The sequence below is a fragment of the Cebus imitator genome, unplaced genomic scaffold (genome assembly GCF_001604975.1).
Source record: "Cebus imitator isolate Cc_AM_T3 unplaced genomic scaffold, Cebus_imitator-1.0 Scaffold18, whole genome shotgun sequence".
Classification (NCBI taxonomy): Eukaryota; Metazoa; Chordata; class Mammalia; order Primates; family Cebidae; genus Cebus; species Cebus imitator.
The window spans coordinates 11,616,438-11,640,623 of NW_016107333.1; the positions used below are offsets into that span (position 1 = coordinate 11,616,438).

At 44.3% G+C, this 24,186-nt stretch overlaps 1 protein-coding gene and 1 long non-coding RNA gene across 3 annotated transcripts in view; one reads left to right on the plus strand and one right to left on the minus strand.

The window, feature by feature from the left end:
* Positions 1–8,884, plus strand: part of LOC108293901 — a 75,993-nt gene extending 67,109 nt beyond the window's left edge. For both annotated transcript variants that reach the window (XR_001820838.2, XR_005197775.1), the window contains exons 2-3: positions 3,383–3,500; positions 6,551–8,884. This is a non-coding gene — a long non-coding RNA (uncharacterized LOC108293901). The remainder of the gene's footprint in view (positions 1–3,382; positions 3,501–6,550) is intronic.
* Positions 1,042–23,631, minus strand: FKBP1A (FKBP prolyl isomerase 1A). Its single transcript, XM_017515541.2, has 5 exons — positions 23,425–23,631; positions 23,297–23,344; positions 5,417–5,529; positions 2,436–2,600; positions 1,042–2,157 (listed from the first exon to the last, which is right to left on the minus strand). The coding sequence occupies exons 1-4, from the start codon at positions 23,459–23,461 to the stop codon at positions 2,472–2,474; spliced, it is 327 nt and encodes a 108-aa protein (XP_017371030.1). The 5' UTR covers positions 23,462–23,631; the 3' UTR covers positions 1,042–2,157; positions 2,436–2,471.
* Positions 23,632–24,186: the final 555 nt, after the last annotated feature.

Sequence of the window (24,186 nt, forward strand, 5' to 3'; positions counted from 1 at the left end):
GAATTACAACAATTATCGTCTCTAAGTGTGGGGTGGGGTTGACTGGGAAAGCTCATAATGGAATTTTCTGGTATGATGATGTTCTTTATCCTGGTAGGGGCACAAAAGTGTACACAAACACTGCTCTCTAGTCAATGATATGTACTGGGGGAATTGTGATGTCTGTCATTTACTCTGAAGAGACATAATGGATAGTTTGATGAACAGATATGTGATCTGTAGGTACAGTAACATGTTTATGATAGAATTTAAGTGGTGGATATACAGGTGTTCATTTTAATAATCTTTGTAGTTTGAAAACTTTTATAAAAAAATTTTGGGGACACTAAGATATGGCCCTGGAATATGACTGGCAGTCTAGATTATAAATTAAGAAAAAGAACTTAGGAAGCTAGTAAGCAAGCTCTTGAATAATTTCCTATTTAAAATCAGTGGATCTCAACTAGGGCAATTTTGGAAGGTGTCTAGAAAGGTGCGGGAGCATTCTCTGTAACTCTCAGTAAGGGCAGGGTGTTACTAACACAGGGTAGGGTCCAGGGAAGCTACTGCAACCACGCAGCCTCTCCACAGGACTAAGTCTTCCTACACTAGATTTAAAATCGAAGTCTTCCCTTCCAATCTCTTCATGAATTTACTTGCAGTTCCTTGTACCACATCTCCAAATGGACTGTGACTCACTTCTCAAAAGTCTGTTGCATCTCCCACTTCTCTGTAACCCAAGAACACCCAGCATAGTGCTTTACTCAGAACACACATTTAATGGATATTTGATAATGGGGAGGGGATGTTCCCCGACTATCCCGGTCTGCCCTTCAGGCAGTTCCTTTGATGCAAACCTACTGCCCCCCACATTCCCCCCCTCACCCCCAACCCCCTCACCCTTAATGGCCAATGCAAAGGATGTTCACTGCTGCATTTTTCTGCCAAGACACAATCTTGAAACTACATCCCCACTGCCACCCTCCTTCACCCCGCCCAACCCCATCCTCCTGCACCAGATGGCAGGGGAGGCACTTGAGAGTAACCACCATGACACAGAGCTGAGAAAAGCCGGCATAAAGCACTTTTATTGCAATAATAAAACTTGAAACTCATATATGGTGCTGGGGGGAGGGGGCAGCAATGATTTCTCTCACCAAATCACTACACAGGACAGCAAAGGGGTGAGAAGGGGCTGAGGGAGGAAAAGCCAGGAAACTTTGAGATCAGCAGAGGGAGCCAAGCATCAAAAAACAGGAGATGCTGAAGCTGCGATGACCAGCATCATTTTCTTAAGAGAACAAGGATTTGTCATGATGGCTGGGCTTTCATTGGGTGTTAAGCCTACAAACAGCACCTTCAATTTAAACTGTCAATTAATAAAGTTCTCAAGATTTAGCAAGTGGTAGAGCTTGGAAAGTTATGAGATTACAAAATTCCTGAAAGTCCATTAGAAAAACCACAGGATGGGAAAAAAAAAAAAAAAAGCCAGACCACAAAGAAGGCTTCAGAGGTCCCTGCTGGCTCAGGGACAGATAGATACCTGTAGTGTCCAACATCGCAGTGAAAATGACCTGCTTTCAAAGGCAGAGGGTTTAAGGAGAGGGAGGGGTGGGACTGGTGGAGGCAAAGACTCTCCCCATCCCCACCTCAGTTTTAGGTAGGGCTTTTATTTTAACCCAAGGACATCTCTCAACTTGGAGAATAATTCAGCCCTCAATAGCACCTCAAATCTGCTATGGCTTTGCAGCGCAGCAGCAAGAATGTTTAATATATAATAGATAAAAATTTCATCCAAAAAATTAAAATAAAATATTCTTGAAACGCCCCCCCCCCAAACACCAATTCCTATTCTAAAGTTAACCTATCACTTGTGCTGTTAATACTTGATCATGTACTTAATTGGAAACCTAGATCCAAAAGACTGAAACTGAATCTTCACCCCAAAATGAAAACAAAATAAAATGAGTAACTTGAGGTTTATGGCATATAGTTTAGGTAAACACACATACGAGGATAGAGGGGAAGAGGAAATGGAGGTGTTGGAAGCAAAGCTGAGTGACAGAACACATTCAGTCAGGGCAGATGTCTATACAGAGTGTAGTGGAACATCAGGAAAAGCTCCATATGGATTCATGTGCACGCATCTGGAGGCACCAGGATCCCTCCATGGCAGACCTGTTGGGGACAGAAAATCTGTGAGTTTTCAGCAGCTCAGTGTTCTTTGTCCGCAGTGGTGACAGCCATGATGCCATCTGCCACGCCAAATCCCTTCCCCAACAGCTGAGCAGTCTGAGACCAAGCCACTTCTGTTCTAGCTGGAGACAGCCAGATGGGCTTGGGCTGGGTCCCAGGTGAAACAACCTTTATGTTCTCTCTGCTACCCACCAAAACACTGGGCATAACATGGAAGGCACAAAGGTAGTGAAGGACCCTGCAGCATTTGATCTCCTTACCCAAGAACAGGGAGCTAAGGGAGGAGGCCATTCCTGTCATTCCAGTTTTAGAAGCTCCACATCAAAGACAAGAGTGGCATGTGGTGGGATGATGCCTGGGTGCCCAGTGGCACCATAGGCATAATCTGGAGATATAGTCAGTTTGGCTCTCTGACCCACACTCATCTGTGAAAAGAACAAGGAAGAAAGATTCAGCTTGACACACACCCCAGCTGTCTCTGTAAGAACAAGAGCTGTTTACTTAGGTGCTCCTTGGCCAGGATGGTATTGACTGTGCAGCTGCCCAGGCATCACCACCTCCCTGGGCAGGACTTGAAGGCTGGCAGTCAGATCCCATGACCCCTGCATCTCACTCCAAGAGGTCCACTGGCAGTTCAAAACCCTTCTTCACTCTCAGAAGGGTCATGCCTTCAACCTTTCTACCCAAGACTTAACGACTAATGCTGGGCAGGTAACATTCCAGATGTCTCACCACCTAGTCCCCCCTTCAGTGGTCTGTCACTCAAAGGACACGTTTAGTGACATCTATGTTCATCTTGAAAAAGGAATACTCTGAAACTATGCTTTAAAAAAGTATATACATAGAAAGTAATACTTGGGGGTAGTATATTTTTTCTACTTATACTTTTTTGCCCATATAGGAAAACTTCAAAAAAGATAATATGATTTTCTGGGCTACACAATAGCATGTACTATATGATACTATTTTTGAAAATATTGATTATACCTACAACAGAAAACATCTTTGGAAGGACATATCAGATTTTTGCTATGAGAACGATGTGGATAGTGAGTGACCGGTAAGGAGAGATTTTTACTTTAAAAAATGTATTTGTGTATTATTTTGTTTCAAACAATACAGAAATAAGTATAAATATCTACTTTCTGAACAGTGAGCAGGTTCTCTCAGTATTTCCATCCTTTGACCAATCTCTGCTTTGCTTTAGGTCTCCCATATTCCTGGCTTCCAGACTCCACTGGAGAAAGGATGAATGAAGAGGAAGCTGCAGGCTGTGAAGTGTCTAATCCTTGCTCCCCTCCGAAACTGGCACATGTTGGACCAAGGTGGGAAGGACAGTGATGGCTTTATCTTGTACAATTCAAAACAATCATATTCCTTGACTCAGCAATTCTACTTCCAGAATATTCTGCTAACAACTCAAATGTCCATCATAGAAGGAGTGGTTTCATAGGCATATCCACACCAGCGATTAGTCAGAAAGAATATAGTGGTGGCTTTAAATGTACTAACATGAAAAGATGTCCAAGATGAATGAAAAAAAGCTGCCAAAATAGTCCTTGTGGCACGATTCAATGCCTGAAAACATGTAAAACCAAAACAATATCAAAAGGAAAGGAAAAGGGGGATAAGACAATTTCCCTTTTCTGTGTTTTTAACTTACTTGCTGAGAAAATATGTTGTGAAGAATTTAAAGGATGTTTTATGCAGATGTCAAACTACCTAGACTTCTCACAAATGATAGGGCTGTGGCTGACCCTAAAGCACCAGTTAAAGGGAGAGTCAAGCATCTCCCCAGTATTCCGTCATGCCTCTCCAAGCCTGAGATATGGAGTAGGCTGATAACACTATCTTGATAGGACATACAGCACTTAAGATATACAACACAGTGATTGTTCCAATGCTGGAGCAGTCAAAGATGGGATGTGGTATGAACAATGGCTGGCATGTGAGATGGAAGATGGGCTACAGATCTAAGAGCCAGTCAGACTAGGGAGACAGGCAAAAAGCTATGGTTGGCAAGGTTTCCCAAGGGAAGTAAACTACAAAGCCTCTTCCTCATACTGCCAACCCTCTGCTCTACAGGAACAGAAACCCAAGCACTTAGGAGTGGAAGGCTTCAAGTTTCTGAAAGTTGAGCAGTTTATTTGGAGACAAATCAGTGATGTTTTACAGAGGAAGTAGAGCATGTGTATTCTGGAAAAGAGAGAGACAGAAACCTGTCTTTTCATCTTGCTTAAATTTCTAATTCTCCTTGGTGAGAGGAAAGCAGACTACCCATCATGCAGAGCCTAATTATAAAGTTCCCTGGGTCTTAGGTCACTGAAAAACATCCCTTTACCTGGTTAGAGCCAGAAAAAATCCCTAGGATTGATGGGAAGACAGAATCTGGCTGAAATTTGGCAACCCTGGGTCCCTATGTCTCCTGGGAATTTTATAGTGTTGCCAGAACAAAAGCTGTTTCCACAAATGGGGAGGAAAGAGATTAGGATCACAAGACAAAATTACTTTCTCCATTAGTATGACCTGTCAGAAGCAGTCTGACACAATACGGTTAATAGTAAGAGAAATAATTAAAACCACTGATACCATTTTTTACTCATACTGTCCTGAGGCCAAAGATTTAACAATACACTGTGATGCTAGGGACGGGAGGAGATTGCACCTTCATAGCTTTCAGGCAGTTCAGAGTGCAACCCCTACAGATAGTAACTCGGCATATTTGTCAAAAAACAGTACACACAGCTTTGAGCATTCACCCCACTTTTGAGAATATGTCCTATGGCAACATGTGCAGACATGTAAAATAAAATCTGTACAAGGTAAGTTACTGCAGCATTGTTTACAATAGCAAAAATCTGGAAATTACCCAAATACTCATTAATAGAGCACTAGCAAAATAAATTATAGCACACTTACATAAAGAAACACTATGCAGCTGTATCAGAGTTTACTCCTCTTTTATGTACTGGTATAGGGAGTGTCAAAAACAGATAAGTGAAAAAGTAAACTGCAAAACAGTATGTGTGTGAAAGCAAGAAAAAAGCAGTATGTGCTTAAACCACAGTACAAAAAACATTAACAACAGGAGCTTCTTGTGGGGGTATTTTGGGCAGATGGGATGGGATGAGAGTGAGACTTTTCACTTTTTAAATTTTTGAGCCATATAAATATGCCACCTATAAAAAAAATATAAAAGGTAAATACTAGAAAGTAAAACAAAACAAATGAGAGAGCATACCTGGGCAACCCCTTCTTCCCAGCCTCGGATCACCTCCTGCTTGCCTAGCATAAACTTAAAGGGCTTGTTTCTGTCCCGGGAGGAATCAAATTTCTTTCCATCTTCAAGCATCCCTGTGAAAAAGGCCAGTTGTAACATGAGCAACAAGTAATGACATAAGGCAAGTCAGAGACCAGCAGAGCACCCATCAGAGATGCTAGTGCAGAAGAGTCTGACAGGAAGTGCGGTATCTAGGGAGGGTTCCTGTGGCCTCACTGGGCCTTAGATAAGGAGTTGGGGTAGTCCTACTCCAGACCTGTGAATGCTCTTCCCTGACTCCAAGCAGTAAGCTGACTACAAAAGGACCCCGCATTCCAAAGGTGGTTGGCAGTCCACCTTGTTTTGGAGATGGGAAGTATAAACTTCCTCTTGCCATGACTCTCCTAGCACCTGGTGGATTTTCTCCCCAACTAAAAGTAACTGTGGTCCCTTGAGGTGCACAAAGTGTCTACAAGACACACACAGTGCAAGAAGCAATCTTCCTTCCCAAATTCCCCAATCACCTTTCACATATAATGTGTTTACATGTGGCTCCTCCATTGTTCAATGCAGGCAAATCCCCCTCCACTATCTGCCACCCTCTCCTCTGTGGTTCACTGATTGTAACCTACACATGTTGCTGCTCTCCAGGCTGTGGGTCAGCACTATGCAATGTGGTAAGAGGAAGCTATTAGGCAAGCTTTCACCCACATTCTAGTGCCAAGTGTCTCATACCAACAGGAAACCTAGGGCATAAAGCTGGGCCCTTGTAGGCTGGTTCCTAAGTTGTCATAATCTTCCTGGGAAAAGTAAAAAACAACCTGGGCTGAAGTAGAGAAATGAAAGACAGAATGTGTGCAGCATTCACCCCACTTATTTTATCCATTGCTGCCCCAAAAAACAACCTGTGCTGATTTTTGCACAGCTAACACTTTGTAACAGAGATGACATAAGAGAGCAGGAATACTAAGGAGGTTAGAATGGTTGCTCTTATAGAATTAACTCAGTAAACCCAGCCAACTGCTAGTAACTCTGTTGGCAGTGGCTCCACTCTGAGTTACTCTAACTGGGCTAGGTGCTTTCCACACATGAACTAATTCAATTCTTTCTCCACAGCACTATCCCCATTTCACAGATGAAGAAACTGAGGCAGCCAGAGAGAAGTGGCTTGCCAAAATAGTAAAATTATATTATAAATCATAAACCCAAATGCCACGCTCTATTATCCCAGTTTCCCAGAAGCTGGACAAGCCACGACAGCACCATCCAATAAAAGGGGAACTCTGGAGATGCTATGAGAAAAGAGGAACAGACATCTGCAATAGATATCTGCAACTTCCTTTTCAAAAACAACATCAGCATTGGTTTTTCAGGAAGCCACTGCCAGCCAAATGTGATAGCTGACACTGAGTTCCTGAAATTCTCTAATTAGGATCCCAGATTGGAGGGTCAGCCAGTGGTTAACATATAATTGGCACAAAACTGATTTTATTGGAAGACTGAGGGTGGGCATTCACCATGGTTCTAAGCATTAGAAAATCCACAAAAATATTACAATTCTGTTGTGTATGAGTTTAGGAAAAAAGGAAAATCCTGACAAAATCCCAGCCTAAAAAACAACGTTAACACTTGCAAATAGGATGGGGAGGCAGAGATGAATTGGCAGCCTTATCACAGCTACTGGACTATGCGGACTTTAACAAAATATGGGGGTGGGGGTTGGGTAGTGGTGTTTTTAACAGAGCAGGGAGTAGAGACGGATGTCCTGGGAGCAGAATGGATGCCCATGCTGCCTGGAGCCTCAAGATGGGAGCTGAGGACTGAGAGGATACAGGAGGGTGGGGACCTATGCCTTTTCCAAGAAACTAGTGCCCCAAAACTGGTAAGCTGGGGTATGCATTTAGCTCATTCCTTTACCAGAATGCAGTCACCACCCGATGAAAGAAATGACTGATGGCAGGACTTGAACAGTTCTCTATAAATGAGTTCCTGGGAGAGAACAGGTCTCCAGGCTCCACAATACCCACCAAACATACTGCCTTTAGCCTGTTTCAAACTGTACTTCTTATACAGAATCCAACCCAACCAAACTCAGAGGTAAGGGTGAGAGTAGGCAATGAACAGCTATGATCCTCCATTCCTTGGCCAGGCAGGGAGCCTTTCCATCCTCTTCCATGAAACTGCGTGTAACAGAAATCAGAAAACCAACTCCAAGGCTCAGTAACCCACCCAAGGTCAGAACCACTGAGTGGCAGAACCTGTGAGCCACAAAGGAGACTGAAAACCAGAAAGAGCTGCTCTCTAGTCTGCATTATTTTAAGAACAACATGCCCATAGGAGCAACCTGGAACCAAGGCTGTGGTACGACCTGGACTCAGCACACTCACCTTCCTTTCTAATTAAACATCAGCTTCCCAGGAGCAACAATAGCCTGGCCCAGCAGATGAACTGGAATCAATCTAAGCTTTTCCCCTATGCCAGGCGTGGTGTGGGGTAGGGATTTGGGTCAGTTTGGGCCCTTACACCTACTTAGTTTGGGCACCACTGCACCTGCTGTGAAGTCTATTGGCATCTTCCAGGAAAGTCCTACCTCATTAGTAAAAAGAAAAAGACTTGGGAAGAAAGTTCCTGCTCTACCTGGTGAATGCTGTTGTATGAGGATATCATGTTTGGAACATGCCAGTCACCCTGTGATCACAAGAAGGCCAGGCATGCCACAAGATGGTCATTCCAGTGCTCTGAATCAGCCCCAAACCACTTCCCTCAAAACTCACGTTCTAAAGTGATTAAAAGTGTGCTTTGAAGGTAAAACCAGTGACAGTCAACAGATCAGTGACTGCCAGGAGTCAAGGGTAGAGGGAGGGAAGAACAGATGGAGCACAGAGAATTTTTAGGGCAGTGAAAATGTTCTGTATGATGCTATAATGAATACATGCCATCATACACTTGTCCAAACCCACAGAATGTACACCACCAAGAGTGAACCCTAAACTATGGACTTTGGGTGATCATGATGTGTCAGTGCAGGTTCATCAATTGCAACAAATGTACCATTCTAGTTGGGGATGTTGATAATAGAAGGCTATGCATATGTGGGACCAGGGGATATATGGGAAATCTCTGTATTTGCCTTCAAGTATGCTGATAATCTAAAACTGCTCTTAAAAATAGTCTTACAAAAAAAAGGAAGTCTGCTTTGCCTTATGTTGGGTCTTCAGTTGCCTCCAGCCAAACACAACTGGCATGAGGTAAGCCTTTATATGACATTTAGTGAGCACGCCACAATGCAGTGCTGCCACAAGAGGACTAACAAAGAAATGGAACTCAACAACCAAAACCACAAAGAGATATCCCTGATCTGCGACAATGGGACCAGTATCTTATGTCAGGACCTGGTACACGTAACCACATTTTGTGTATAAACAAAATAAAATTTACATGTAAGTTACACGGAATATACTTCTCATTTTTAAAAAGAATGCCGATTGTGACCCACTAAATTTATTTCATGATACATTAATGGTTCGTAACCCACAATTTGAAAAATATGGTATATCTATAAAAGAATTATTCTATTTCTTACCAAATTTGAACATGCCCTGACCTGTACAAGATAGTATTTTGATTGCAATGAAAACAACAGGGTACTAAGGCAGACTCCCTAAACTTTCTTTTTACTGCCTTGATCAAATGCAATGCCAAGCAACCTCCAGACACTACATGCATCCGTGTATCAATGTTGCTTTGCCTGAGGTGAGATACTTAAATTATCTATCTCACTGGTACCAGGACAGGTGCACAAGGTGGGACACAGCCTGAATCTGCTGCCGAGCCAGTATGGAGATGTGGATGTTCTTCAGTGAAGACAATGGCTCTGTAAGAATGCTGACCCCAGCTCTCTTGAACCTATCTTGGACACTGAGGGGCAAGCCTCTCCCTAGTATCTTAAGAAAAACATAAAAGCCAGGAAGCAGAATTTCTAAGTAAAGGAGCTTTAAGCAGGACCTTTGCCTAGGATCTTTATTTTCCTATGCTATTTTGGATGATCTGTTGTCCCTGGGAAAGGGGCATAAGACTTGCTCTAGAATTTCAGACCACAGTCACCAACTGTCAATCTCATCTACTTTTTTAAGGAGAAATCTTCACAGGGAAGGGTTGGGTGGTGGCAGTGGTGTTGGGATTCCTTAGGCCCAAGGAAAGGATTTCCCATAATGAGGTCCGAAAGCTAAACAATAAACTGCAAAAATGGGCAGGGTGGTATGTGATTAAGTGGGTGTCACACAACTGGCACAAGCTATAGGACAAGGAAAAAAGGGGGCTTCCCAAGCGGGGAAGAACAGGCCACTTATCTATGGCCATAAGTTGTCAGGCAGGGGGAGAAGGTGAAAGCAGTGTTTCTTAAGCTAGAATGAGTGTGCATGTAGCATTTTCAGGGGTGGGAATTATGCTGTTCAGCCTGTAATGTCAAAACAGGTAGTGAGTACTTCAATTCCTGGTCAAGATGCAGGACGAGGATCAGATTTGTTCTTGAAACAACCCACAACCAATCCCTTCCTCCCTAAAAAAGAGTCCCACAAAAACCTAAAAACCACCTAAACAAAATAGCTAAAATGATGGTTTGTAAGACACCAGACATCCATAATGAAGATCAATAATTCCTGAGACCTGGGAAACAAGGCCAGGCCTATATCCTTGGGAGTTCCAGGGAGAGGGAACGGGAATGGAGCTCAAGGCACCTCGAGTCAGTTCATAGGACAGAGTACTGGCAGGAGAGAGCTATAAAGAGCTCCCCAGAGATCTACAGAGGGTCCTCTTTTGAGTATTCAGCAGAGTCCCTCTCAGTGTTTACATCTGAGGGAACTATTCAAGGACAGGAAAAGAACTATCCAAAAGGCTTAGAGGAACAGTACCCAGTACTCACACAGGGCTCCAGTCAAACTGGAGAAACTCATGATTCAGGAGGCACTGGGCAGAATACTCAGGAAGATCTTGCCTATAGCAGGAAATAATCAGCCCTAAACTAAGCTCTGGACCTACCTAACAAATCACAAAAGCAAGACTCACAAGCATCAAACTATTTCCAAATAACTTAAATGCTTCTCAGTATAAAACTCAGGAAAATTTATAGGAATAAAAATATCCAGCACACCAAAAGGTAAAATTCACAATGTCTGGCATCCAAAGATTACTAGGCATACAAAGAGGCAGAAAACAGGACCCACAATGAGGAGACTTATCAATCAATTGAAAGCAACTCAGAACACACAAAATATTAGAATTAGTAGAGGAGGACCATAAGATTCCAACTCTCGGAAATGAAAACTACAATGTCTGAGATGAAAATTATATTGGGCTGAAATGACAAAATAAGCATAATACAGTAAAAACTTCACACCATTATCAAACATAAACTCAAAATGGATCCTAGACCTAAATGTTAAATGCTAAAACTATCAAATTCCTAAAAGAAAACATAAGAAAGAAACCTTTGTAACCTTGGGTTAGGCGAAGGTTTCTTAGTATGATGTCAAAAAGCACTACCTATAAAAGAATAAATTGAATTTCATCAAAATAAAACAATTTCTGTACTTTAAAAAGCACTGTTAAGAAAACGAAAGACAAGCCATACGCTGGGAGAAAACTTTTGCAAAGTACATACCTGATATGGGACTTATGTCCAGAATATAACAAACCATCAAAATCCAACAATTAAAAAAATCAATAAAAAAGGCAAAAGATTTGAACAGACGCTTCACTGAAAAAGATAGATGGCAAGCAAGCATATGAAAAGATGCTAAACATTTTGAGTTATTATAATAATGCAAATTAAAACCACTAGGAGATGTGTCTACCACCGATCAGAATGAGTAAAGCAAAAAAGACTGACCACGTCAGGCATTATTGAGGGTGTGAAGGAACTGGAATTCTCATACACTGCTGGGTGGGAATAGAACATAAGGCTTCGGAAAACGGCTTGACAGTTAAGTTAAACTTACATCTCCCATGTAACCCAGCCATTCTAATCTTGAGTATTTACCCAAGAGAAATGACAGGCTATGTCCATAGAAAGACTTGTACACAAATGTTCAAAGCAGATTTATTTTCAATAGCCAAAAACTATAAACTAACTCAAACGTCCACCAACTGGTAAGTTGGTAAATACGTATATCTATATAGAGAAAATTATTTAGCAACAAAAAGGAACAAACAATTGATACATGGGATAACACAGATGAATCTCAAAATAATTATGCCAAGTGAAAGAAGGCAGAGACAAAAGAACATACTGTTTGATCCCGTTTATATAAAACTTTAGAAAATGCAACAAATCTACAGTGACAAAAAAGCACACCAGTAGTTGTTAGAGGAGGGTAAGGAGGTGTGAATTCAAAGGGGAACAATGCCACATCAAAACTTAAGAAACTGTATATTTTTTAAATGAGCAGTTTATTGGATTTTGATCATGTATAACTTTTTTTTAAAAGGAAAAGAAAAAAGTAGACAGTGGCATTTACTAAAATCCTATATATGTTTAGCTCCTATATCCACACTGGCAATGAATGACTAGTGCTTCCTCTGTTTGGGGAAGGAACAGGTAAAGCAGGCAGCAAGTCAAGTCTCAGCAGTTGCTTCAATTTTAACTCTGGAAATCACTTGTGCCAGGAGCTGGAGCCCTTGAACAGTGAAACCACCTGCCAAGTTAGTGCCATAATTTCCTAGAGAAAGCATGCCCTGCTGAGAGAAGGCAACTGAGGTTACGGTGCAGATACGGCAGCTGACAGTCTTTAAGCTCTAAAGGCCGCTCAACATAAAACATCACAAGCATTACCCTCTAATTGAAGAACTGACCGATTTCATTTCTGGCCATACAAAAGCTTATAACTCATGCCTGAGAAACTGCCTGGAATAGCTCCATATTCTTGATTTCAAGTATTTAGTATTGGCTCTCCTGACTGAATGCAGTCCAAGCTCACAGACCTGGCCTGTGTTCTGTGTCCTGGTGGCACCTGCGGTGCTGGTATTCAGGGCACTCTTGGATTTGCTTTACTTGCATGATTTTTAAGAAGGACAAGCATGAGGCCTTCATATTTAGACCTTCTTTCCTATATGGTAAAATGAGTATGAGGGCTAATCCCAGAATGGTAGTCTTTACTTTTAGCACCTTTAGCTACTTATCAGTGAGCAAAATGTGAAAATGTGCTCCAGTTAAAAGCACAAGATGAAGAAAGGGGCCAAAGCTAAGACTGCATGCAAAGCCTGTTGATGTCACCTCGCCTGCATCTCCTCTCAAACTGAAATCCTTGGAAAGGGAGCAAAAGGGTTTAAAAAACAAGACAGTACAGAGAGTCTCAAGTCTGTCTACCTCCCAGCAGCCTGCACTTTCCTGCTGCTTATCAAGGAATCAGCAGAGGGAGACTTGGCCAGCAGCTGCTGGGCAGCAAAGTATCCCCAGACTATGTTCCTGGTGGTTGGCTCAAACCACTAAAGCAGTGGTTAAGACTCAAGACCAGGACCTGGAGATTTGCAAGGACCACTGGGATATTATTTCACTAATAACCCAACAGAAATGGAGTCACTTCCAGGGCACTCTGCTTTGGGGATGGGCAGTCCCATATACCTTCTAGTGGGAAAGGAAAGAAGACTGAAGAAGGCACCTCTATAGACTTATGGCTTCACTACTTGTAGTGAAAGCTCATGACTCATAGCGCAGTTTAAAGTTGCTCATGAATCTTTGCAGGAGTGTTTCCTATAGGTGACATTTTACAGGAACCAAAATATGGGAAGTTTTAAGATTAAACAAACAATAACAAAAAAAAACCAGAATATCCTAAGCCCCAAACCTTCAAAATAAAGTCCTTGCCATTTACAGTTTGGAGAGGGACAAAGGATTTCTACTTTCAACATGCAGGTGAGTTTCTTAAAGACAAAAAAGTGCAATGAGGCCAGGTGCAGAGGAGGCTCATGCCTGTAATCCCAGTGCTTTGGAAGGCTGAGGCAGGAGGATCATTTGAGGCCAGGAGTTTGAGACCGGCATGAGTTTGCGACCAGCCTAGGCAACATAGCAAGACTCACTCCCCGTCCCCACCCATCCTGTCTCTATGAAAAATTAAAAAAAAAAAAAAAGCCGGACGTGGTGCATGCCTGTAGCCCTAGCTACTTGAGTGGCTTAAGGGGGAAGATCACTTGAGCCCAGAGGTTTGAGGTTACAGTGAGCTATGACTGCACAAGCGCACTCCGGCCTGGGCAACAGAATGAGACTATCTCTTTTTTTTTTTTTAATAGACGGGGTTTCACCATGTTGGTCAGGCTGGTCTTCAACTCCCGACCTCAGGTGATCCGCCCGCCTTGGCCTCCAAAGTGTTTGGATTACAGGCGTGAGCCACCACGCCCGGCCTGAGACTATCTCTTAAAAAAAAAAGTGTAATGGTTGAATGGAGGTAGGGGGAGCCAATTATTTCTCTGAGGCTTTGCATTTGAAGCCACTTAGAACATTCCCAGATGGTTGTATGGCTCAGGGTCTAATGTTTAGCTGTTTGCTTTCCTCCTTCTCCTTATTAGATACAGAAGCTCTCTTAACCACCTTTTACTCAGCTGCCTTACTCAGAGACTCACACACTCACAGCCTTTGTACCCCAGCATGGTGAAGAACACTCCCTCATGCTTTAGTCTCTAGCTCTTGATCACTCCTTCATTCCCATGAGTTCTATATTCATAAAGAGAGGAGTGATTACCTATGTTTGTCCCCAAACCCATTTATGGTAGCTATAGTTACTGTGTAAAGATAATGTAATTAAATAGTATGTAAATCAATAAAATGAGTGTGAATACAAACAGTGGTTCTAGCTGGCTGCTGGGAAAGACTCAATAAAGGCAAGTCACTAAAGAACTATTGCTAGTGAATAATCATATGAGAGACTACATTTAGAAAAATTAATATTAAAAATCTGGAAAGGTTGGATTTTTATATGTTCTCACGACTGTCTTTGCTCTACTTTAAAAAAAGTCAAATTGGTTTTGCAGGAACTATGATGGGAAACTCCACTAGCAAAGCCATACTCAAAGAAAAATGATTTATGTTTGAGTTTGAAATAGATGTTGAGAATTCATGTCACTTTTATGTTAGCATACCAACTACCCACTTGTCTCAGTCATGACGGGTAAAAAGGGATTCTACATTTAGATAGGCAAAAGATACAAATTCAAATCTTACATTTTTATTCCATTTCTGGGTCTCTGTGGCTGCATTCCAGCACAACCTCCCTGAAGTGGGGTTCTGAGAACTCCTTATGAGTGAGGGGTATGACCAAGGGTCCAAGTGCCTACTCAAAGAGGGAACCAGCTCACTCTCACCAACATTTCCGAGATCACAAACCGTGTAAGTACATTTCCCATACGTGGAATGGAAATGCTTCTAACCTTTGGCTAAATCCCTTTAGATCCTATAACCAAAAGTGTATTTTCAAAGGCAGGGTCCATAATGGGAAGAACATGCAGAATCCAGAGGCAATAAAAAGAACACAAACCAGAATGCATGCCCTGTGGGTGTGTCTCTCCATTTTCCATTTTAATCACAATATAAATAAGAGAGCCTACCATATTGTATCATATGGGGAGGGAGAGAAAGAAATAGCACTAGACTGGGCGCAGTGGCTCACGCCTGTAATCCCAGCACTCTGGGAGGCCAAGGTGAGCAGATTGCCTGAGCTCAGGAGTTCAAGACCACCCTGGGCAACCCAGTGAAACTCCAGCTCTATTAAAATATAAAAAATTACCCAGGCGTGGCAGCATGCACCTGTAGTCCCAGCTACTCGGGAGTCTGAGGCAGGAGAATTGCTTGAACCTGGGGGGCAGAGGTTGCAGTGAGTTGAGATTGCGCCACTGCACTCCAGCCTGGGTGACAGAGTGAGACTCTGTCTCCAAAAGGAAAAACAAAAAAAGAAATATCACTTAACAGTGACTAGCTGGAAGTGGTAGAAATATGCATTTTCTGTAGGATATAATTGTTAAAGGCATGAGTTCTGGACCTCTGTTACAGACTATTATAACTCTCTCCCTGGTCTCCCTGCTTCTGCCCTTGCTCTCCTACAGTCTAAACCTGACAGAGCAGCCAGACCCTATTACCCCTTGGCTAGAAAAATTCCTGTGACTCCCCATCTCAGAAGATAAAGCTCTTAAAATGGCCTACAGGACCTTCCAACAGCTGTCACGCCTCCGCCCCTACCACCATCCCTCTGACTTCACCTCTGATTACTCTCATACTTCTCCAGTCCCAGAACATTGCTTCCTTATGTTCTACACACACACCAGGGATACCCCCACCCGTGGGCCTTTGCATTTGCTGTTCTCTGCCTAAAATTATCTTACTCAAATAGTCACATGGGTTACATCCTTACCTCCTTCAAGTCTTTTCTCAAACGTTACTTCATTGAGGCCTTTGCCAGTCTACCTAAAAGCTCAACCTTTTCCTAGTCCCTCCTTAACATTTAGGAGTTTACACACAACAGTCACGCTTATTAATCATATTTATAATGTCTTTTCCACTACTGTGTAAGATGAAGGCAGGAATTCTGTCTTCTTCCCTCCTAAATTCTTGGTAGCCAGGACAGTGTCTTACACATAACAGACATTCAATAAGCACTTACAGGAAAAATCAAAGTACCCTTTTCTCTTCCTGGCCTGTGTACATACTTGGAAGACCCTTTCCTCCTGCCTGACTGCACCAGACACACCCAAGACCAGGTGGCATTTCCTCCAAGAAGTTGTAGCCTATAGGTTTAGGGTGCTCGAGGTATTTTCATTGTAACTGACCACTCCCTACAGGGTAAGCACCTTGGGGGCAACACTGAGGCTTTGCCCAGCTCCTTACATATTCACTGAATGAATATATAGCAACTGGTTATTTCTGCCTCCTCGACTTTCTGCACTGCTAGAATATACCTGGTCAAAATCAAAGGGGTCCAGGGGAGGGAATGCAGGGACTTGGTTAAGCTTAGTAGGAAAACAAAACAAATACAAAAAAAAAGAAGGAAAAATAAAAGTAAAAATAAACTGATGGAATGCCAGGTCCTAACTGGACACTCATTTCAGTCAGTCAATAGCTACTCTATGCCAAGACTGATGGGGAGACCCTGAAGAACAACACTTAGTGTCGGTCTGGCCTCCTGGAGCCTGCAGTTTGTTAGGGAAAGAGCAGATGCTAACTACACAGATACTGACTATGATGGGGGCTAAGAAAATAGATGGGTGTGTTGTTGCAGAATTAGAAGCATGCGTGTACACATGTGAAGTGTTCCTTCAGCTGTGCTACAAAGAACAAAAAAGAGCCTGTCATACAGCGGGGAGTGAGGGCAGCGGGGAGTGAGGGCAGCGTGGCAGCACCTAAGCCAAGGGGCACAGACCTCCATGTGGGAAAAGGCTTGGAGCACTTGAGCAATCCAGGCCAAGGTTATAAAAAGACCATGTTACTCATGCATTGAACTTTGTGTGTTTTCTGTATAAATGTGTATATTTATTTAGGAGAGAGTTTGGTGGGGGTAGGGGATAAAAATTACAATCAGTTGAAGAAAATTGAAGAAACTAGGACCAGTAAGAGACACTGTTTGCTTTACCTGAATTTCACTATGAAAACACACTTAAAAATCTTACTTGCTTCTAGATATTAAGGGAATATGTACCTGAGCTTGAGCTCCTGGGAGCGAAAGAGTAAATACAAGAGGAAGAGACAGTGGCATCTAGGAAATGGTTATTTCTGCCTCCCCGACTTTCTGCACTGCTAGAATATACTTGGTCAAAATCAAAGGGGTCCAGAGGAGGGAAGGCAGGGACTTGGTTAAGCTTCTTAGCAGGAAAACAAAACAAAAATAAAAACAAAATCACAGAAGTAAAAATAAACAAATGTCACCATAAGCAAGGACTGGATGCTATGTGATTAAGTTATTCATAACAACCCTGGCTTCTTCCACGGGAAATTGCAGGTGACAATATTTTTAGAGAAAATTCCAAGGCAGACAAATGATTTCCAGTTTATGGATGTAATAAATCCCTCAGTACGTCATAAAAATCAGTTTAAGCATTAAAAATATTCTAGTTAAACATATGAATGAGTAAATGAGTTAATTTATGACATGTAAATTATATTCAATAAAGCTGTTACCAAAAAAAAAAAAAAGGGGGGGGTCTATGGACCCCACTGAAAGGAACTAGAGCTCTTTGAAACATGGGTGATAGTAGGACCAGAGTAGTGAAACCAAGAAATGGATGAAGGAATGGTGGGAGCCTGTCAAAAAGGTACTGGAGTCAGCTTGAAGGGCTCCGACTGGCCAAATTTAGGATGACATCAGCATCAAAAAGAATAAAGGGTACCATTGTCTTAAGGTCCTGACCAAAGTTTTGAGCCCACAGTACAGTAAAAGCAAATAGAGGGGGAAAAAGTCATTTGCCCCCACTGGGAATGGCAACCCCAACAGTTAACATTCATTTTTCATTTTAACAACTGGTGATTAAAGGCTGGACATGGTGGCTCATGCCTGTAATCCCAGCACTTTGGGAGGCTAAATGGGGTGGATCACTTGAGGCCAGGAGTTTGAGACTAGCTTGGGAAACCTGGCAAAACCCCGTCTCTACAAAAAATACAAAAATTAGGCTGGGTGGCATGTGCTTGTAGGCCCAACTATTTGGAAAGCCAGATGGGAGACTGGGATGGGAGTCTGGGAGGTTGAGGCTACAATGAGCCATGATCAAGCCACTGCACTCCAGCCTGAGTGATGGAGACACTGTCTCAAAAAATAAAAATAAAAATTGCTATTTAAAGGCCAAGAATGAGCTTTACCTTATAGCAGCTAATGAATTATATTAGCTGTGTATAATGAATATATTCATTATATTATAATGAAGACTAGCAGCTCATGAATTTAGAAAAAATGAAGGAATTTTATAAATCAACACTTTGTGAATGCCAACGAAAGATTTCTTCAGGGGAGAATTATCAGATAGTATAAACACCACTAGGTGAAAGGCTGATGAGCAACAGGCCATCTGTGGCTACCTAAGCACTCCACAGATCACTGCTAACTGCAAAGGGGAAAATATATCTTTACAAAAAAGATCAAATTTAGCATCACAACTAGTGATGTTTCCTAAGTGTGCTGAGAATGAAGTACTCATACTAAAATGTTTAAAAGGAATCTATTCAGACATTTAAAACATTAAACATCCGGTTCAGAAAAATCAAGGCAGGGAACAAGTTAAACAATACCACGAGAAAACAGTAAGACAGATGTGGAGTATTCTATAAGATAAATAGCCTGCTTTCTTCGAATAATTCAGGGTTAAGGAAAAAACAGTGTAAGGACTCTTCTAGATTGAGAATACAGACATAACTCCAATGAATAAGGCTTAATGGAACTGTGGCTTTAAAAAAGACCACCACTTTGGAGACAACTGGGTAAGTCTCAATCGGCATTTGCTTCACAGCAGGCGTTGTTATTCCCATTTTATAGACAGCAGGTGGAAGCTGAGAACTGTGGGACAATTTGCTCAAGCTCTCAGCTTGTTGGACGGCAGGGCCAAGATGAGAACACAGCAAAGAACCCACCCTCTTTGGGGATCACTGTCCACCTGGCACCACTTCTGCCCACTGCCTGAGCTGGCACTCTACACACGTGGGATATAACCAGTGTCCTGTTTTTGCCTTTGCCCCCCACAGCCTGTTGTCCACACAGTAGCCAGAAGGAGGGGGGCCTGTTAAAATCCAAGCCAGCCAATGGCTCCCACCTAAGTTAGAAAAAGCCAACATTATTATAACTACCACCAAGGATCCACCATCCCCTCATTTCCTGCCATACAACCTCTCACAAAATCCACTTGCTGTTCCTCTAACGCAGGGAGCAGGCTCCAGCCTCAGGGTCTTGCATGAGCTCTTCCCTCTGCCTGGGATACTCTTCCAGTTTGCCCCATAGCTCCCTCACCAACTTCCTTTGAGTGAATGTTAAAATGCCATTTTTTCAGAGGACTTTTCCAATCACCCTCACAAGAAGCAACCAACTTCCCTTCCTACCCCTGAGTCTGCTTTAATCTCTCCACAGTGCTTCTTACTACCTGATGTGCCCCATGGCCATACTATCAGTCTCCTCATCATGAGCAAAGCCCCACCAGATCAGGTCTTTGTCTATTTAGTTCACTAGCCATATCCCTAGGCTGGCTTGCTGCTTTTGCTCAAAATACATCTGCTGTGGGAAAAAGGCAAAGGGTCTTGTTGCAGCCTTGCCCCAACAGTTGCAGCCTGTGTGCCTCAAAAGGGGCACACGTCAGGGAAAGCCATCTGAGGCATCTCTGCTGAGGGTGAACCTCTCTCCAGACATCAGATCAGCAACCAAGATATATCCAGCAAGGGAGTGTATGAAATAAAACAGAGAAGGGGGAATGAGGCTAAGGAAAAGCAGAGGCTGCAGCAAAGTGGCCACACCTGCCCCGGGAGCCTCAGCAGCTCTCCCAGTTGACCTCCTGAGGACATAAGACTGAAGAGCTTTTGGTTTTCCTCAGTCAGCCAGGAGGCTATAGCTGACTTAAACCTGATCCCAAGGACAAGATGTCCACCTACTTTTTAAGAAGAAAAAAGAAGCCCCTTCTGAGAGTCTTTTAGTTTTTCTCCCAGTCAGAAGCCAGGAGGCTATAGCTGACTTAAACCTGATCCCAAGGATAAAATAGCCAGCTACTTTTTAAGAAGAAAAAAGAAAACATTCCTTCAATTCCCCTTGAGGTTGCTCTCACAATGGCAGGCACAAGGCCTACCAAAATAAGTACAAGAGATCTAAACCTAGCTGTGTGCCAGGACAAGCTCTACAGTAAAGATGAAGCTACTGGAGGCAGCAGGGAGGAGCTGTGAAAATTCACTGGCTGCTAAAGGCACTTACTTGGCAGGTTACCTTTCCACCACCTCCCTCCCTCAATGACTGTCATGCTCCTAAGAGATGCTTAGCTGGTGATAGCGAACTTTTTATTTTCTCTCTGGTACCACAGAGGTAGTGCAGGCCTTCCTTTGAGGCCTTGCTGATGCTGTGCTCTGCTAGAAGGTCACCAAAGTCACCAGCAGGACCCTTGAGAGTGGCATCAAGGCGACTAATGACAGTCACTAGTGGCATTTAAAGAACCCATGTGGTAAATGTCAGTCTGTGCTTTGCACACCTCTGATGGCTAAGGGGAGATTTTGGCCACCTTACTTCTATCCCTCTTTCTCTGGACCTGTGCCCAACAATGGGCACCTGGCAAGAGCTGACTGGATCAAGAGTGTTCACCTTACTCAAACCCTCCTTCTCAGGAAATGTAACAATCAGACTCACAGCCAAGTAATCTGAGCCAGATACTCAAAAGAAGACAGAGAAACTGGGCATGGGGAGGGGTGAAGGGTGAGCATGCAGGGCACATCCACCATCTACCAGTTGGGAGAAGCAGAAAAACACAAATCTCTAACAAGAAACCACTGAGGCAGTCAGGCAGGCAGGAAATAAAACACAAAACAACAACCAAAAAACAACAAAAAACAAAAACAAAACAACAGAGATGAGAACTGGGGCATCACGATTATTGCCTTTTTCTTCTTGAGGACCAGTGCGCTTCCTGCCTTTGAAGACCCCTGGAACCTTTGTGATAAGCTCCAACTTCTGATCATGTTCCCCCAAGATGGATTCTGTTCCCAGTGACTTAAAAGCCTTAACTGCTACAGATGAGATCTCACAGTGCCTACCCACTCCTCTCACGCCCCCACAGGTCTCAAACAGGTTATTCCTGGGAGGCTGGTGACAAAGACCCACGGGAACAAAGCCGCCAGCCTGTTAGAAAACAGCCTATTCTGTGAGCATGAGGCAGAGCTGGCTTCTCACTAAGGTGTCTTTGTAGGGCTTATCAGAATGAAATAAAAAAGAAAGCTTTTGTCCTAATGCATGCCAGGGTCCTGCTGCTGTTCTGGAAACGTGGGTGGGTGCCACCCAAGAGAAAAACACAGACTTCAAGAGGCACTGGAAACCCTGATGGTGTTCTGGGTCTCATGACCATCTGTTCTCATAGGAAAAGGCTCCAGACACGCTGCGTGAAGAGGATATTTCACCAAGAGGCATGGTGAAGTGCGGCACTGCCTACATACTGGGGTCCAGTCCAGTTGGCAGCACCAGAACATGGGTGAGCATGAGGGGCAGATGTGGGAGTGGGACACATGTTGCCAGACACCCCAGTGTGGCTATGTACAAGCTAGCGTGGGGAGGGGGTGTCACAGAAGGCAGCTCTTCATGGCTTGAGTCCCAGTCTTTGCCCCAGTTGGCTGTGGGAACTGAATGAACTGCCCACTCACCCCAGCACTGTAAATAAAAGGCAATGGTTACTTTTCTCATCCTTCCAATCAAAAATCACCAAACGCATGCGCTTTCATCTACTGGACCTCCCAGGCTCAGGTGCTGTTAAACTGTGACCTACAAGGACAGCTATTTAAAACACCAAAAGCGCTTTCCAGTTTCTCTCACAGACATGAGACTGCTCCCCACAAAGATGAGTTTCAGTGCTTCCTCCTTTGGCAGCCTTTTTAAAGTTCTAGTCCTTAACTGCTACGTCCTGCCCCCATTTCTACCCATGGAGAAGGGCAAGAGAAATTAAAGGGCATGGGAGGAGGGATGTTAGTTGCCTTTCCTCTTTCCAGTGAAAGTCATTTCCCTCAACAGAGGGATCCCTTCATATTTCCATGATTTGGAAGGGAAAGGTGGAGCTTATTCATGAACAACTTGGCCAGACTGCCCACAGCCTACTACCCAGGAGGAAGAAGAGGAGAGGGAGTGGGAAAACAGGGAAGAGGAACAGGGGAAAGGGTGGGAAGGTAGTGAAAGGGGAAGAAGGAGGTTATTCGTATCAACAACTGTGGCTACACCAATCATTACCACCCTCGTGGGACCAACAGCCACAGCCATGGAGTCTCTGCCAGCTCAGCTCTCTCCCTCTCTCGCCCCTGCCCCCATACAAACCAGGAGGACCTTGTAAGGACAAGGAGTAAAAGACGGTACACGACTCTGATGTCTGACTTCCGGCTGGGGAGGGGGAGGTGTCTAATATTTCCTTCGGCTTACATTATCACTGTTTATTATCCCCCAGATTCTTTAAAATGGGGATGAGAAAATTCTCTACTTCTAGAAGAGCTGGGGGACTAAACAACATGTGCAGTTTCCGGTCAGCCTGAGCCATCGCTGCCACAGTCTTGGATTTGTAAGTGGCTCAAAACTAAAAAGCCCGAAAAAGGCCGTGCAGCTCTACTTCCCCCTAGGCCAGAAAGAGCCAAAGCAATAACTTAGGAAGTGGGTAGTTTCCCCACCCGCGGCAAAGAGGCGAATTCAGAGTAGCCCGGAGGAAGCAGCAGCTCTGCAGACTCGGAATTACCTCGTCCTTATCGCCACTGAAGAGAGGGCTGGAAGCAGGGATAGGGTCACAGAAATGGTACAAATCCTTCCTAATAGTCCCTGGCCAGAGCTCTGCCCATGCCTGAAAGTGTGACCTTGGAAAAGTGACTTCGCCTCGCCAAGCCTCAGTTTCCTCATCTGAGCAGTGGGAATAAGGGCAGCATCTAAGGTGTAGAAAAGCTTCTAATGGGTTAGATAACTAAAGCCTAGCCCGCCGCCAAAGTTCAAAACCGCCGATTCAGACCGGCCTGGGTTTCGCAGGCCTGAGGCTGCCCCTGAGCCACCGCCCAGGCCTCAGCCTCGGGCCACGCGGGCCTCGCCGCCGCCACGCCCCGGGCCCCCGGGCCCCAGGCCCCAGGCCTTGGCGGCCAGCAGCACCTGGGCTGGGGACCGCGGTCCGGGTCCCCACCCTGCAGGGCCCCCGACTCACCGGTGTAGTGCACCACGCAGGTCTGGCCGCGCTTCGGGAAGGTGCGCCCTGAGGAAACAGAGACGGGCACTGTGAGCCGATGCACGCGGCGTTGGAGGCACTCCCGGCCGCGGCGCGCCGCTACTCACCGTCTCCTGGGGAGATGGTTTCCACCTGCACTCCCATGGCGGCGGCGGCGGACGCTGGACGGGCGGGCAGCGCGACGGGCGGCGTGGACCGACAGCGACCTGGCGGCGGTAACACGGCTCTGCCTAGTCCCTCGGCGAGTCGCCTGCGCACGCGCACGCCCCTTCACTCCCAGCCTTGCGTGCGCGCCCCACACGGCGCGCACGTCCCGGAAGCCCAGGCATCCGGAAATGGGGGAACCGGAAGCCCGGAAGCCCCGAGGCCTCCGGATGCAGCTGTGTTTGCAGGGTTACGTGCTTCCAGCCAGTTAAGCATCTCCCTGCCCAAAGAATGGGAGGTCCATTCTTAGTAGGGGGTCCGCCAGTCACTGACTGGGTGACTGTCAGCAGGTTTCCACTTCTAACACACACTCACTCATCCTGGAAAGAGCATAGTTCTGAGAAGACAGCGCACATGTAGTACTATGTTGTCATTTTATAAGTGGCTCTGGGTTCTGAGTTCTGCTTTTCTTCACTGGAGGAAGAGTTGTCCAAATTCATTCACTCACTCGCCCATAGCTTACATGCATACATTCTTATTGAGCATGTGAAAGTTAATAATACAAATTGGGTCACTCTTGTCATGCCCAATGGAATCAGAATCCAGGGGCCAGGGAAAAAGCACTGGAGGCACACAGCACCTGTTCCAAGAATTAATATTTCCACTAACTCTGCTGTTGAAATGGCCTGCTGTCCCCCTAAAACCAGTTTCAGATAGTAACTGCT

Bases quoted from the DNA above. Each gene is read 5' to 3' on its own strand.
- FKBP1A (XM_017515541.2), bottom strand. From the start codon at position 23,461: ATGGGAGTGCAGGTGGAAACCATCTCCCCAGGAGACG. The intron at 5,530-23,296 runs GTGAGTCGGGGG...CCTTTTTCACAG, and splicing joins CTGCGTGGTGCACTACACCG to GGATGCTTGAAGATGGAAAG. The intron at 2,601-5,416 runs GTATGCTCTCTC...TTCTTTTCACAG, and splicing joins GGGAAGAAGGGGTTGCCCAG to ATGAGTGTGGGTCAGAGAGC.